General features: G+C 38.7%; 1 protein-coding gene across 4 annotated transcripts in view; it reads right to left on the bottom strand.

Moving 5' to 3' along the window:
• Positions 1-12,234: 12,234 nt before the first annotated feature.
• The window catches only part of kcnk2 (potassium two pore domain channel subfamily K member 2), a 203,777-nt gene continuing 200,783 nt past the window's right edge, over positions 12,235-15,228 (bottom strand). For all 4 annotated transcript variants that reach the window (XM_062972089.1, XM_008125851.3, XM_008125852.3 and 1 more), the window contains exon 7: positions 12,235-14,794. In XM_062972089.1, the coding sequence (XP_062828159.1) occupies positions 14,477-14,794 (318 nt within the window). In that variant the 3' untranslated portion in view covers positions 12,235-14,476. The remainder of the gene's footprint in view (positions 14,795-15,228) is intronic.

The following is a 15,228-nucleotide window of genomic DNA, read 5'->3' as shown; positions in this document are numbered from 1 at the left end:
TAATTTACTCCCCCCATACCTGAAAAACTGCCAAGTTTCAATGAGCCCAAATCCCCCAGTCCATGACAAGAGAATTATAGAAAATTCCTCCATACTCAGATTGCCGTCATCCCATGCAGCGTAGAAAAAACAGTCTTAATCTACAGTATTTCTTTTTCTCCTAACAGAGCTTTTAATAAAGCTTTCTTCTCTGTCTCTCACATGGCCCATCATTTGTCATGAGAAACTTGAGGCTATTCTTCCATGTTTAGGTCCTCCAAAAGCCCCATCACCATTTCCATGGCATTCTCTAAGCGCTTTACCAGGTAAAAAGAACTTCCTGCCTCCATCCTCCTTTGCTCTGTTACAGCTAGTTAAAATAATATTTTGGTCAAACTATGGTGACTGGTAGGGATCATTTCCTTGGGCTCTATGAGGCCCTTTGTAAATGAATATGAAAAACAATATCAAATGTATAAAAATGTACAGATGTATATATACATTTAAAAGCAAGCAAAATATTGCAGATGTTATTATTAATCCAGCAAATATTGTTTATCCCAAGTACTTTGCAACCAGAAGAACACAAGAGAGAACATATTGGCATAAATCTTACTACTCAACAGTCATTAGAGATAACATCAAGGTCCTAAATAAAATTATATAAAACTAATAGAAATATATACTCCAAATTTCATTACAGGGTATTTACCCTTCCATGATCTCCTAACTCCATATTTTAAAATGACTTCAAGGTGATATGGACTTGTAAATGCAGTTCAGCCAAACTATTGAACTATAGTAGTTATTTGTTGTTGTTGTTGTTTGTTGTTTGCAAGATTTGTTCAGAGAGGGTTTGTCTTTGTCTTCTGCGGCTGAGAGTTTATGAGTTGCCCAAGGCCACTCAGTGGGTTTAATTGCCAAACGGAGATTTGAACCCAAAATTCTAATTTAACACTCAGATCACCACATCACACTGGAAAATAGTATTATAAGTATATTCATTACTAATTCTTTTCTTCATTTAAAACTTTTGATGCAATAAAAATAGAATTGTTCACTTGTAAATTTTCAGTGACTCCATCTCTGCAATTTAGTATTGAACGCAGTGTATAATCGGCCATGTGTCTGCAAAATATCGCAGCAGTTAAGAGTCTCAGTGGTACATGTGACAGTTTGTTGCATGTTTGGAAGAGGACATTTGGTCACTCATGTGTCAAGAGCATTTTTAACTTTATTCAGAGCAAGTCATGTTTTAGTGCCAATAGAATAGATGGGACGTTACTCATAACTAACTAAAGGTCACAGAAATTTTGGTAGGACTAAAGCATGATTAATTTAGTCTGAATACAATCTGATGTTTCTACATGTGCAAGCCAAGTTCTTACACTTTAGGGCAACACTGACTCAGGCACAAAAGAGAGAAAAATTGGAATAGCACAAGTTTATTGGTATGATTTCTTGATCCTGATTTAAATCCTTATGCTTTAAGGGCGGGGGGGGGGGGGGGCAGTAGCATTATAAAAACTCCGTACCAGATATAGCTACTTTCTTTCTATATCAAAGTTTTTTAAATCCTATATTTTTAATAATAGTTTTGTTCAGCTCTCCAGACATGCTGTATTTTGGGTTGGGGTTACTTTCTTCTTTGCCATTCATTTTTAATGGCTTTGCTGAGTTAGCAACAGCATTTCAATGAAGCAAAGTGAAGCACAGTACAGAGAAGTTCACTTTGGAGTCCTCCCCGAGGGAGCTGAGATGTGAAAAGAAGACTTTTCAGGATGGAAAATTTAATGAGCAAGTCTTACCTTGCAGCTAGCAGGGAGACATCTTTGGGAGCATGCATTTTCACAACACAGGCCTAATAAAAATAGTTGGCTGTAACATGGCATGAAGCCGTTTTCTGACAAATGTCACTCACTTACTGAGATATCTAAAGTCCCTCTTCATATATTTATCCTGTCACTGTGATTCTATGCTTCTAGAGGATAGGTATGTATCACAATACCATAAGAAAGAATAGCTGTATACGTTTGCCCATCTGACCATCACCTATATTCCCCCAGGAAGCAAAATATTCCTCAAAAAAGAAATACAGGTTTACAGTTGAACATTAATAACCAAAAATATTGACAGCTGGTGATTTATATAATTTGAAAGCAGATTATGAAGGCATTAATGTAGTTCAAGATTTTTCATACCTTGACTCATTAATCAGAATGGAGACTGCAATCAAGAAATCAGAAGAAGACTAAGTTTTGGAAGGTCAGCTATGAAGGAACTAGGCAAGATCCTGGAGTATATAATATGTCACTGAATATTAAATTTATGATCGCTCATATCATACTACTCCAAATTTCTATGTATGGTTGTAAAAGCTGGACAGTGAAAAGCTGATGGGATTTCAGCTCATTGAAATGTGGTGCTGAAGAAGCAGTCTACAGGTATTGTAGGCTGCCAAAATGACAAATAATTGGATCCCAGTGCAAATAAGATTTGAGTTATCCTTGGAAGCCAAGATGATTAAATTTAGGCTGCTGTTCTCTGGCCATAAGAAGACACAACTCATGAAAAAAGACCAGAATTCTTGATAAGGTTGAAAGTAGAAGAAAAAGAGGATAACCACACTCCAGATAGATAGACTCAATCAAGGAAACCATGGCCCTGAGTCTGCAAGGTCTGAGAAAGCCTGCTGAAGATAGGGTGACTTTGGTTGACCTGGGATGCTATCTAGCCACCCCTCTCAGGAAACCCTGGGATTTCAGTTGGGGGTGGGGATTAGAGCCCAAAAGAAGCAGGGTTTTTTTTTAACCTGCTTCCCCTCAGATATTAGCTTAGTGTAGAAGGGCCCTTAAGCATCAGATTACCTGTGTTGTTTGCTACATTAGGGACCTCATCACATGGAACTTTTTCCCAGTTATAGGACATTTCATCTCAATTTCAAGGATGAAGAGGCACGGAGTTTATCACATGACGTTTGCTTACTTCCGGCAGTCATCTATTGCTCTTCATCCTTGAAATGGAGATGAAACATGCTGAAAGGAGGTAGCTCAGAACAAAGGCAACTGATCATGTTCTGAGCTCCTCAGACACTCTAGAATTGCCACTAATACCAAAAACAAATGTGATGGGATTTGACAGATTTGCCTTTGTTGAATCATTTCAATGATGTGGAGGAATGGGCAATCTTCACCACTTTGCTTTCACTGCATTTTCTCCTTAATAGTGATATAGGGTCTAAATTGTGCTCTTTTTGACTTTTTAACATAACATTGACCTAATGGAGGGAAGGAAAGCCTTTCAAGAGGGGATCATAGCAAAGGGATTTAAAATTACACTGATATAATAGAGGAAAGGAAGACATGGGAAAAACTTATCATGGCAAAGGGTTTAAAATTACACTGTTATAATGAAAGTAAGCAAAGCTCCTCAAGAGGGAATCGTGACAAAAGGATTTATACACTGGTATAATGCAGGGAAGGAAGGCATAGGAAAGACTTATCAAGGTAAAGGAGTTTAATATTTCTTCGCTTTCCACCCCAAATGGGATGAGGTCTGTTGTAATCTTGGCTTTCGATATTGAAGTTTTCTCTGATTTAAAAAATTAGTAATATGGAGAAAGTGAAGAAATTGATTAACTATGTGATGGTTCAAACGTGGGCAACAACAGGAGGAAAACTGAAGAGGGAAAACACGTGTGATGGGAAGACAGAACTTGAAATGGGACAATTGGGGATTGAAAGGTATGATTCCCTTTGCTAGACAGATGGTCCTCCACGCTTCTCAAGGTCCATGTGATGAGGTCATAGGTCCCCTCTTCTCAGAGTAAATACATCTTTAAATGGGAAAACTGATTCCACAGGGAATTTCAGCAGGTTGGAGGGGGAGGGGCTATTACCTTCTCAAAATGTCCAGTTTATTTCTGATTTTGAAACAACTGCACTAAAGGCCCTTTTCCTCCAAGCAAGATCTTATGGTTGCTTTACAGGAAAATTATTTTGTGGTGTTCCAGGAACAATATCTAGAGGAGGAAGGAATTTATTTGGAGAACAGTGTTCAGAGGATGAAGTGGGAAGGAAGTGAGGTGCATTTTCTCTCTTATGTAACTAAAGCAGCACTGAAACCTATATCATTGTGATACAAGCTTCTCACTGATTGGGGCTAAAATCTGCTAAAATTAAGGCCTGAAAACTTAAACAATGGGTTTAGGAGATATATAAAATATGAAGTCTAAAGCTCTATATATCGGAGCGTATGTATGTTACCACGAGCAAAGAGATAGCATAGTTCCAGGCAGAACACGTATCCAATTGTAAAAAAAAAAAGATATGATCATACTTGACTGGTAAACGCATAACAGGTGCCACAATAAAATCAGCTGATGGATGTAGTCTGATGGAAGGCAGTCCAAAGCCAAGATCTAACTATACCTCATTTGCTTATCTTCTAGAAGCTGGCTGGAGAAAAAAAACATTATTGTTGACATAAATGAGGCTCAGTAAAGATCTGTCTCTTGAACCAGATAGGATAGCTGATAGTCTGGGCAGCTGCTGGGAAGAATATAAAATAATGTAAGAGGAGATCAAAAGCAGATTGCAAATTTCTAAACCCTTTCATCAGACAGCAAGGCTGTGACAAGGACTTGCAACAAGGTCCTGCTTCTGATTGTCACAGCCTCATGTGCTGGTGAAAAATGGGGAGAAACATCTGCATTTCACCTCAGTTGGAAGTTGAATGTGCCAACTCTGCCTGATCCAGCTGCTGGCTCTTAAGGGGAGCTGTTGTGGCATTTATATAGGTTTATAGGAAGACTACATAGTTTTACTGAATACAGATCAGTTGCAGATCTTTAATTTTAGATAATGATTTCACAACTGCAATACTGAATATCTTTTAGCAAAATTGCTTTCAAAACAGTTTATAAAAGTTAGACTATTTGGCTTGACAATTTTGATTAATTATAGCATTACCCTAAGTTTATCTTCACTATATGCGGTATTTGTGAAAACCATTGATTCAAATGTAAAGACTAAACAAATTTGCTCAGAACAGAGGCCTGAGTTTGCAAGAATCATAAAATAAACAGAGCAGCAGTAGCAGCTGTTAATATGACCATTTTACTGAAATATGGTATAATGAATACTAATATTATGTACAGCATTATGGATTACTTAGAAAATGTGTTTCCTTGAAATAAAATAGTTGAAACATCCATTTTGTTTATCTTCTTCATATCAAACATTTTTGAGGCTTACTATTTAGAAATGTTTAATTATCAGTAAGTAAAATGCAGCCATGAGTGCCATTCTAATTTATAATTAGCAAAGTAATTTGAATCTGATCCATTGGAAAATATTATTTATCACTAACGAGAGACTGTGTATTACCCATTTAATAACTTGCACAACTTCCTCTGGAGAAAAAAAAAGATCACGCTGGAGGTTGCGATGAATGTTACATCTTCATTATCTGGATTAAGTCAAATTAACAACTCAGCTAGCAAAATTAATCACCTATAAAAATATCTCTCTAGTACTGTTATTTACCAGGAGAAGTCAAATAGCTGTCTCCATATAAATGCTGTTTTTGGGTCACATGGATCAATCCTGCTCAATTCAAATAGATGCTTTCAGTGCTTAGGGAAGTGTGCTATACAGTAAAAGTCATGACAGGAATAATTTAAAATATTCAGCTATACAGGTCTGCAAAATACAAGTTAATGTTTCATGTTTATAGAATAGCTAAAATAAGGATATTAGGAACCATTTTGGACCAAGGAGCAAATTCTAATTTTAGAAGGATCTCAAGGCTGTTCTAACAATCGGTGTGCTAAAGACATGGAATGTAGCCTATCAAACTGGGTAAGAAAAGATTAAATATTTACAAATTTGGACTATTCCCTGTGAACCATAAAAACATGAAAAAATTAGGCATGCCTCAGTGTTAGGGCCTAAGACAGGAGTGGACCATTTGTAACTCTGCAGAGGTTGCTGGACTGCACATCTTATGATTCCTCATTATTGCATACCCTGGCTAGGGGCTGATAAGATTTGCAAGCCAACAACATACAAGAATCAATCAGGGCCAACTAGCACCTTCCAACAAAGAATCCCCCCCCCCCAGGCAGCAATCATCCAGGCTTTGAAGGTACAAGGATATTAAATGCTAATCAATGTGGCCAATTGCAACATTCACACTTGCCTCAAGCAGATAAGACTTCTTTCTCCCATTCCACAGATATATAAACCTCACTTGCCTAGTTTCCAGCAGACCTCACAACCTCTGAGGGTGCCTGTCATAGATGTGGATAAAAAGTCAGGAGAGAATGCTTCTGGAACATGGCCATGCAGCCTGGAAAACTCACATCAACCCATACATATCACTGAAAACATATGTATGAACATTTCAACTCTTGGGTGGATACTGCTCCAGTAAAATGATTAAATGGAGCACAGACTGGATACGGAATTGGTTAAGAGAAAAATCTATGTGTATCCATTCCTAGTGTGATATTTGTATTAGGCAGGCAGGCAAGCCCACAAATCCTCAGTTTATAATGTTGCTCCATGCACACAAATGGTGCCCTGAATGTTCACATTAACCACTGTAGGTCCTTGAAATTGTAGTTTAGCTATTGTTGTTCAGGGAACACATCACATGGATTGGACCCTAGAATTTTTAATCTGATGCAGAAATGTGGGATGGGAAATTTCCCAGAAAACTTTGATATATTTTCCAATAGAAAATTTTTCACGCCACCCCACACCCCAAGTCTATCCAGAGTTTATCTGGGCTGTTGTACTGCAACCAGTCTTTAGTAAAATATAATGATTATTTTCAATTTGCTATGGAATTGGTAAGTAGTGTACAATGTGCGGAGCTGAAAGTACTACAATTATACCCAGCAGAAAGAAGTTCAACTCAGTGGCATCACTAAGAGTGTGTGGGGAGTGTGGGCCACACCAGGTGACATCATCACCAGGTGACACCAACCATGGAGATTGGGAGGGGGAAGGAAAGCTTTGAAACTGCATTGTATGGTCAATGCAGTGCCCCTCTCAGCTAGATTTCTTTACAGTGATTGACTTCACTCTCTTGCCCCTTCCTTGTGTGTGTTGAGATGGAGTCCCTGGCCCCTTCTACACTGCCCTATATCCCATGATCTGATCCCAGGTTATCTGTTTATCCCAGATTATCTGGCAGTAGAGACTCATATAATTCAGTTTAAAGCAGATAACCTGGGATATAAGGGCACTGTAAAAGGGCCCCCATCCCTCCCGCTCTTTTCCACATGTTTTACACAGAGTATTTCCCCACTTCACCTCCTCTCTTTCCATAGTTCTTTTTCAACAACAGGTATATATATCTTTAAAAACCCTTTCTCAACAACAGCCACATGTGTTTTTCCCATTCTATGCCAAAGCAAATGCTCTTGTGTGACATCCTTTGATTTGGGAAGGTAAGTATGGGTTAATGTGCCATTCTGATTGCTGAAATAAACTTCTTGCTGCTGAATGGGTTAACCACATTTTGAATTCCTGGATCGTTCCATGTTCTTTCCTTGCACTCTTGTGGACTGCCCTTGTTTTGCTGCTGCAATCTTTGAGTAGCACCAGGAGCAAGGATCCATGTGCTCCCGAGTACCTGAAAATGGGAGTTCTGGGGGTGTACACTATAAGGCAACACAGAATTGATATGCAGCAACATAAAGGATGACCACAGTTTTAGCTAAGTATATGGTTTTAACAGATTTTAACAGTTTATGTATTTGTATGTTTATATGGTTGATGTTTAAGGTGTTTATTTTATATATGTTTGTATTGCAATGTGGCACTGAAGTGGCCAGTCTTTAAGCAACTCTGATTCCCACTTGGGGTGAGAACAGTGGGGTATAAATATGGGGAATAAATAAATAAATAAATATAGACATCCAAACAAGAATGATGTTACAGACATAGGAACAGAGAACAATTTATTCCAAATTTGGGTATGTGTCTTATCAGGCATGTAGCCGGCGGGGGGGGGGGGGGCTTGAGAGGCTTCAGCCCCCCTCCCCCAAAATTCTCAGGGTGGTCTGTGAGAAAGCCTTACATTTATTATTTAAACTGTTATGTTTATTCATATCATGATCTGATCACCATGCTCAATATATTCCATATGCATGGGGGTATTGGGATAACCATACAAAAGGTTTGCTAGGATAGACCCTCTCCTGCTCAGACTCAGCCCCGCCCCCCCCCCCGCCCCCCCGAACCAATAACCCAGCCCCTCCCGAAACAAAATCCTGGCTATGGGCCTGCGTCTTATTGCATTTTGTAATAAGGATGTTTGGTAAAAGCCCTCATGTCACCATAGTTCTGGTCAGTTTAGAAAAGTTACTATTTTGTGCACAACTACCAGAATCCCTCAGAAAGCATTGTCACTGTATACTCACCTGGGCTTTCTGGTTGTACTCCATAAAAACAACCACTAGTTTTGATTATCCAGATAATTTGGTTGAATTTCAGATCAGTTTTTTAAAAGTGAATGATTGTCCAGGATAATGTGATCATAGGTGTCATATCTATATGAGATGATGAAGAATAGAATGTGTTGTTCTGAATATTGAGAAGCCAGCTGCTAAGAGTGCCTGAAACAGGACTTCTGGGGATTCACAGATATCAAAACACTGATTGAAACCAATTCAAATTGTTTTTCATGGTGACTAATCTGTTATTAGAGACCTTTATCTCTCTTTTCATGACACCTGGGAATCTTCTCCTTGATGACTTATTGTCATGGAAAGACATTCCTTCATTTTCAGGAAAATTGCTTGTGCAACTCGTCCAGAAACAACTCAGCTTGCTTCTAATTTATGTGTTGCTTGGAAAGACTTTTAAAACTAGGTTTATAAAACCTACACATAAACAAGTCTTAGACAATTTGTGACCCACAAAGCAGAATACAATCAATCTCCTGAACATGTTGTCTTCCAGATGTTTTGACAGCTTCTCTATGTTTGCATTTCTAGACAAGGACCAAAATAAAATTTCCCCTGTGGTGGGCCATTTCCTATGCTTTTGCCTATATTGTACTTCACATGCAGAGCTCTTTTATAATCCTGCAATATGCTATACTGTAGAATTAATATATCAACACCACAGATAGCAGTTAATAAATTCTTATTAGAAAAATAGCTGCTTATGTTTCAAGCAGCTTGTTTCTTATTCTGGGTTGCCTATCCTATAATGTAGACAGAGCATAATAGAACTTATTCCTTTATACAATTGATTCTTAAACTGTGGGTCCCAACCCCAAATGGGGTCCTTTTAGCTCAATGTTGGGGTCCCAAAAATTTGGCAACTGTAAAAAATTTCTGAATGCTACCTAATGGCTGTTTTAGACAATTGCACTAATTTGTTGTGCAGTGTTTACAGTGGACTCTGCAAAAGATGCTTCAGTTTTATTTCATAAAAAGGAAAATAAGTCTTTTAGCAAGTCCTTCAAATACTGATTTATTATAATTAATGTTTTGGTTTTTTAACGGATTTTGTATACCTACATATCCAGAGTCATGTAAACATTTCCCCAAAAGAATCACAAATAGAAAAGTTTAAGGAACTGTGATTTAGACTACAAATCTCAAAATCCTACAAGTAATGTGGGTGTGATTTCAAAGATACATGCCTATGGCCAAGTTCTTAATATATATTTGTTTCTGAACTCTTCCTTTTCAGACTAAAGTTGACATAGTCAAATGCTGTGATGAACATAGAATGGATTTAGTGTTGACAAACCAGTTTTTTTTTATATATGTGGAAGTTTTTGAGTTGAAGATGACTCATCATGGGAGATAACTTGGAAAGAGTACAAGTAAGAAATAGGCTTGTTCAGAGATCAATTTTGAAAAAAAAATCAAAAGTATGTGGCATTCTCTGAGCTAGAACATTCGTCATTGATTTCAGGAGGGGAAGTATATCATATTGACCCAGCAAGGCCCTCAGCTGGGGGTGCTTCCACACAGGATAAAAATCCTCACCAAGATGGGTTTTAAAACCCTCTTTGGCATGGATTTGCATCCCCACAAGCCCTAAAAAACCCGGGCTTTCCCAGTGAGGGTGGCTACATGCCATCCTGACTGGAATTGGGATAGCATGCAGCCACCCTGAAGCCCCACAAACGTATCTCTAAAAATAAAGTTAAACTTACCTGGCTGCCATAACTGTGCTTATTGTGCCCTCCTGGCCAGGAAATGGGGGAGGAGGGATTTTTCTCCTTGCTCCCCCCCCCCCATCTCCTGACATGCCATTTCCTCATGCCAGAACGGCGCAAAGAGCACAGTTATAGTGGCCAGGTAAGTTTAACTCTATTTTAAGGGGTATATTTTGGGTTTGTGGGGAGAGGGTGGGTGCTCTCTTGGTTTTTTGGGCTCCTGTAGCCCAAAAAACCCCTAGATGGCTGTGTGAATTAGGCCCGGAATCGCATCACATGGTCCCCAGGCCCAATCCACACAGGGTCCACACCTGATAAGACCTGGATTTTACCTTTAGCTCTGGATCTTACCAGATGTTTAATTAATTCAGTTTTACTGGAAGCATGTCTGGACGCCTCCAGTAAAATCAAGAAAATTCTCGCATTATGGGTCTGCCTGGATGGGTCCTAAAATGAAGGGGGACATTTGCACATATGTATAAAGTATTAGTTCATTTCAGTTTTAATTGTACTTAATCCAAAACAATCTAACACCTAAACTTTACAAATGTTACATTGAAGTATTTCCTGCTGATTTTTTTTTAAAGGACTCTACTTTAACATTTATCAGTATCGTACAAGTGACATAGTACAGCTTATATATATATATGTTTCATTTTTGTCTTTTGATGGGGTGAAGGAAGCTATTCCCTAGCCCTTCGCATTCTGTCCAAAATATCTGCCCCTCAGCAACTGTCAAGCCCTCCAGTGGAAAGGGGAAGATGGAAACAAGTGTCAAAATGTAGATGTGGCTGCTCTGGGCTATCGGGGGAAGGAAAAGGAGTAACACAACTCAGTTTTATTCCCCTTCCAAGTAAAGACCAGTTACTTCTTGTAAGATCTTAGCCACTGAGAGAATGAACTTCTACTAATGCAACAGGTATTCCTGTACTTTTTCTTTCCCTTCAACCTTGCACTCCTCCCCACAAATCTGTCCTGCATAGTCTCCAAATCCTTTGATGGGAGGACTGCAAGGGGGGGGGGGGGGAGCTGAACGGCTGGTGGCATATGTTATGTTGATATTTTCATTATGGTAATCCATTTTCATTATATCCCCATTTTAAAGAATGAAGGGTTTGACTATACTAGTGGTGCACAATCTGTGGCCCTCCAGGTATTTTGAACTTCAGCGCCTGGAATTCCAGACCATTGGACAAGCTGGCTAGGTACAAATTTCCCCAATGAACTAATTTCAGTGTAAAAGAGCAGTCATCAATTTCCAATCCTTCACATTATTTTCGGCCACTTTTCCTCCTATCATGCATGTCAATATACCTATGACCAGTTAAGCAGTGGTGTGCTTAATCACAGGTTTGTGGCTATTATTTAAGTAGCTCAACCTCATAGCTTTTCTCTTTCTATTGTCCCTCCACCTGTTCTTCCATGTCCTGCCAAAAGTGCTGGCCCCTCACTTAATTTACCACATTTCCATCATGAAAACACTCTCCTTCTGCTCTCTGAGTTTAAGCCCTTTCCCCAACAAGCAACGTCCTCCCCATTTTCCTTCTCCTGCCAAATTTTTAAATTCCTTTCCCCAGCAATGCATATCCTTCCCACTTTCCTAAAGAATCACATGGGCTCAGGACACCTTCTACCAACATTTTCTGTCCACCAACTCCTCACCCCAACTTCACATTCAGCGTTAATGGAGCTTCACATGCTAAGAAATCAGAATTTTCTGGAAAACTGCAGGATAAAAGGCAAGGTATTTTGAACTGGATTCAAGTTTAAAGAATTGTCAAGAAGATTATGTGTCTGGATCGCAACAGCTATGAGTATGATTTTCTTAGTCTGTGTAGACAAGCCCCAAGAGTGAATATAAAAATTAATATACAGACAGATGGAGGTCATTTTCTTTTCCAAAAAGCAGCACTAAAATGCAGTTAAGCAATTTTTGTCCATTTAAAAAATACCAGCGTCAGGAAAATAAAACCCTGTTGTGCACACAGTCTGTTTTCAGTATATAAACAAGACTCCCTACTTCTGCCCCAATGTATTTTAAGACAAAGTGCAAACACAGAGCAATTACAGCAGAAGAGTATTCATTTTATTATCAACTTTGGAGAAAAAACAATTTGATGCTGAGAGGACATATTATTCTGTATCTGCCAAAATAGTATTATTTGCTAAAATTAAGAAGGCTGTAATTTGGTACAAAATCATCCTAATTCTGGAGCTCCACTGTTCTGGTTTTACAAAAGATTTCTCAGCATTATAATGGCAACAAGTAGGAGACTTGGTAAGGCATGTTTTCATTAAAAACTTTATTATTATTATTATTATTTTGTTATTATTTTTCATTACAATTCACAGTTTATACATGGCAAGAGAACCTTCCTTGCCATGTCAACATTCAGAACACTGTGCTGGGGAAAACGGAGGGGATGGGGCCTTTTTTCTTTGATGAGCCTGGCTTGATAGATATTTCATAGAAACTCTGCAGATTTGAGATGAACAATTTCATTAACTCTTCATTGATTGCTATTTACACTGATAAGTTAGATTTGTTAGAAAAGGAAGATGAAGCATCCATAAAGGTAACATTCATAATTCATAATGTTGTTTAATAGTCAGAAAATATGGATTTGTTATTTAAATGGTGTCCAATTGAAGTCCCATTTTGCTAATATTCAGAGCCAAGAGTACGGGCCTCAAACAGCTCTGTAGGTGCACAAGCCTCCCTGTTATTTCAATGGAGTCTGCACCTTGGTTATGCTTTGAGGATCAGGCTGCCTATTAATCTCTTAAGGGGCATTTTATTTGTTTTATATACAGCCAGGATGCAATAGAATTAAATGTTTTTTAAAAAATTAATAGACAATTCATTCCATTATTTTTAATCCTGCATTCCTTCTGTATCTTGCATACATTTAGAAACAAAAGAAACACGAGGCTGTAAAATTATAATCAATGCCCCCCCCCCACCACCACCTCTTTAAAATAATCAAAGAAATCCCAAGGGTTGGCTTCAGATCTGAAAATCAGCCTATTTATCCAAATAATTGATCATATTCAGATTGTGCTATTGGTCAACTGGTTTTCACGTCTGCATTTGTATTCAGATACCATGTATATTCTTGATGTAGAAAGTCACAGTGATGCCAGTTTCAACTGCATTCCCACTTTTGTCCTCAGCTCCAGAGTGGGGAAAAACACTGCAGGATGTAACATTCAGGAAAGCAATCCAGCAGGCAGGACCCCTGTGCATATGGCATGACGTGGCTAAAACAAAGGAAAGTTTGAATCCTTTTCTACCAGCAGCACTGTATTCACTATAAATCTCTCTGCTGATGATTTAGGATTATTCTGCATTCTCAGTGAGTAAAGGTGTCTTCTGAATTCAGCAAGTTAATATTGTCTTTCAGGTAATTTAGTAACACAAAACAGAACATTTTTGGTTTATGCAATATATGGGCCTGAACTGGTGATTAGAGATTTAAGTAATGAGACATGACATGGATCAATAAATTCTACAGGTGTATGGAGTCTACATGTATCATCTAAACCTGAGTAAAAAGAAAAAAAGGAATACTTTCAGGGGGACACCATTGGCAACCCTTCTAATTGCAGTGCCTTTAAAGTTAGACATAGGAGCAGTGCTTTGTTGTCCTTAGATTTGGCATCTATTTCTTAACGCTGGTATCCTCAGCTTTAGACACCTTTAAAAATATGATTGTTGGGGGGAAGATGAAATATCAAAATGAGATGTAGTACTCATGCAAGAATCAGCAAATGAACAAACAAACAAACAAAACGCATGAGAGTTATAGAGGTTCTGTTTTTTTTTTAAAAGATAAGGCACTGACAAAAATTTCTTAGGTAAAAGGCTGCATAAGATTTTCTTGCCATTTACATAGAGATTGTAGTCCATACATGGTCCATTCCTAGGCTTGGTAAGGTAGACCCTGAAAAGTTTAAGGACTGATCCCTCAAAGCTACATTGTTAACCTAAACCAGCATTATTCATTCTTAACGCCTTATGGCACATTAGGAGAGATGAGAAACAGTCTGGGCACAAAAAAGGCATCGGACATGCTTGTTCCAGCATTTGTCAATGATAGGAGTGCCATTCGTTTTGTGTCTTTCAAGAAATATGATGGTGACTATGAATCCTTATTGTGGGTGGATTTCGGTTGGAATTCATGCACGTGATTTTAAAAAATGCTATTAGCATCAGTTATGGACAGGAAAAAATATATCAGGAACTACAAGGTAAGTCTAAACCATAGGCTTCTTCTTATTAAAAGATCAGGATTCAAAGTCAGTGCTACTTAATGTTTTCAATAACAGCAATTTCTTCAGCTGCACAGTGAGGCGTCAAGCCATTCATATAAATGCTGTCTGTCTTTGTAATGGCAGGCAAGAGGTCTTTCTCGCTGGTGAGGTGGTTGACAGACAAGGTTCTCTTGCAAGGAGTCAGGTCTTGGCTGTGATTCACTGCCATTTCTGCAGAGAGCTTCCTTTTGATGGAGGTAGCCCGTTGGAACTTGTCATAAATCTCCACACTCAGGCGCCGGCGGGTTTCTTTGAACTCGGCAGTGACATTAGCTGTCCATTCGGCAGCATGAGCTCTGAACTCGCCCACCTGAGAAACACAACAATGGAGGGGAGAAGGAGAGCGAGAGGGAACGGAAAGAGAAAAAGAGAGACAAGAGAGGGATAAGGTTGTTGTGAATATTTAGAAAAACCCAAGACAGATGTTTTCAAAGGTCTAAATGAACAAAGGGTTCAATACAGACAAAGAACAAGAAGAATATCTGCCCACTGGCATAGCTCTTTTGTGCCCCAAATATTCCCGTGATCAGTCTTTGGTCCCTAATTATCTCGTTCCAGTGGAAGGATTGAGCCATGATTTTGCAAATACAATATAAAAAGGGCAAACAATGGCAACCACTAAAATGGCTACAGCTCAAACATTTCACAGCTCTTTTTATAATTTTTATCTGGGCCAGTGAGGTGAAATTGCCTCTGAAAATTAAGCCTTGACAGCTGAGAGGATCCCAGCTGGATGGGGAGCAG

Source organism: Anolis carolinensis, chromosome 1, assembly GCF_035594765.1.
Source record: "Anolis carolinensis isolate JA03-04 chromosome 1, rAnoCar3.1.pri, whole genome shotgun sequence".
In the NCBI taxonomy this organism is placed as follows: domain Eukaryota; kingdom Metazoa; phylum Chordata; class Lepidosauria; order Squamata; family Dactyloidae; genus Anolis; species Anolis carolinensis.
Note: the sequence above shows the minus strand (reverse complement) of the source record. Positions and strands in the feature narration are given on the sequence as shown.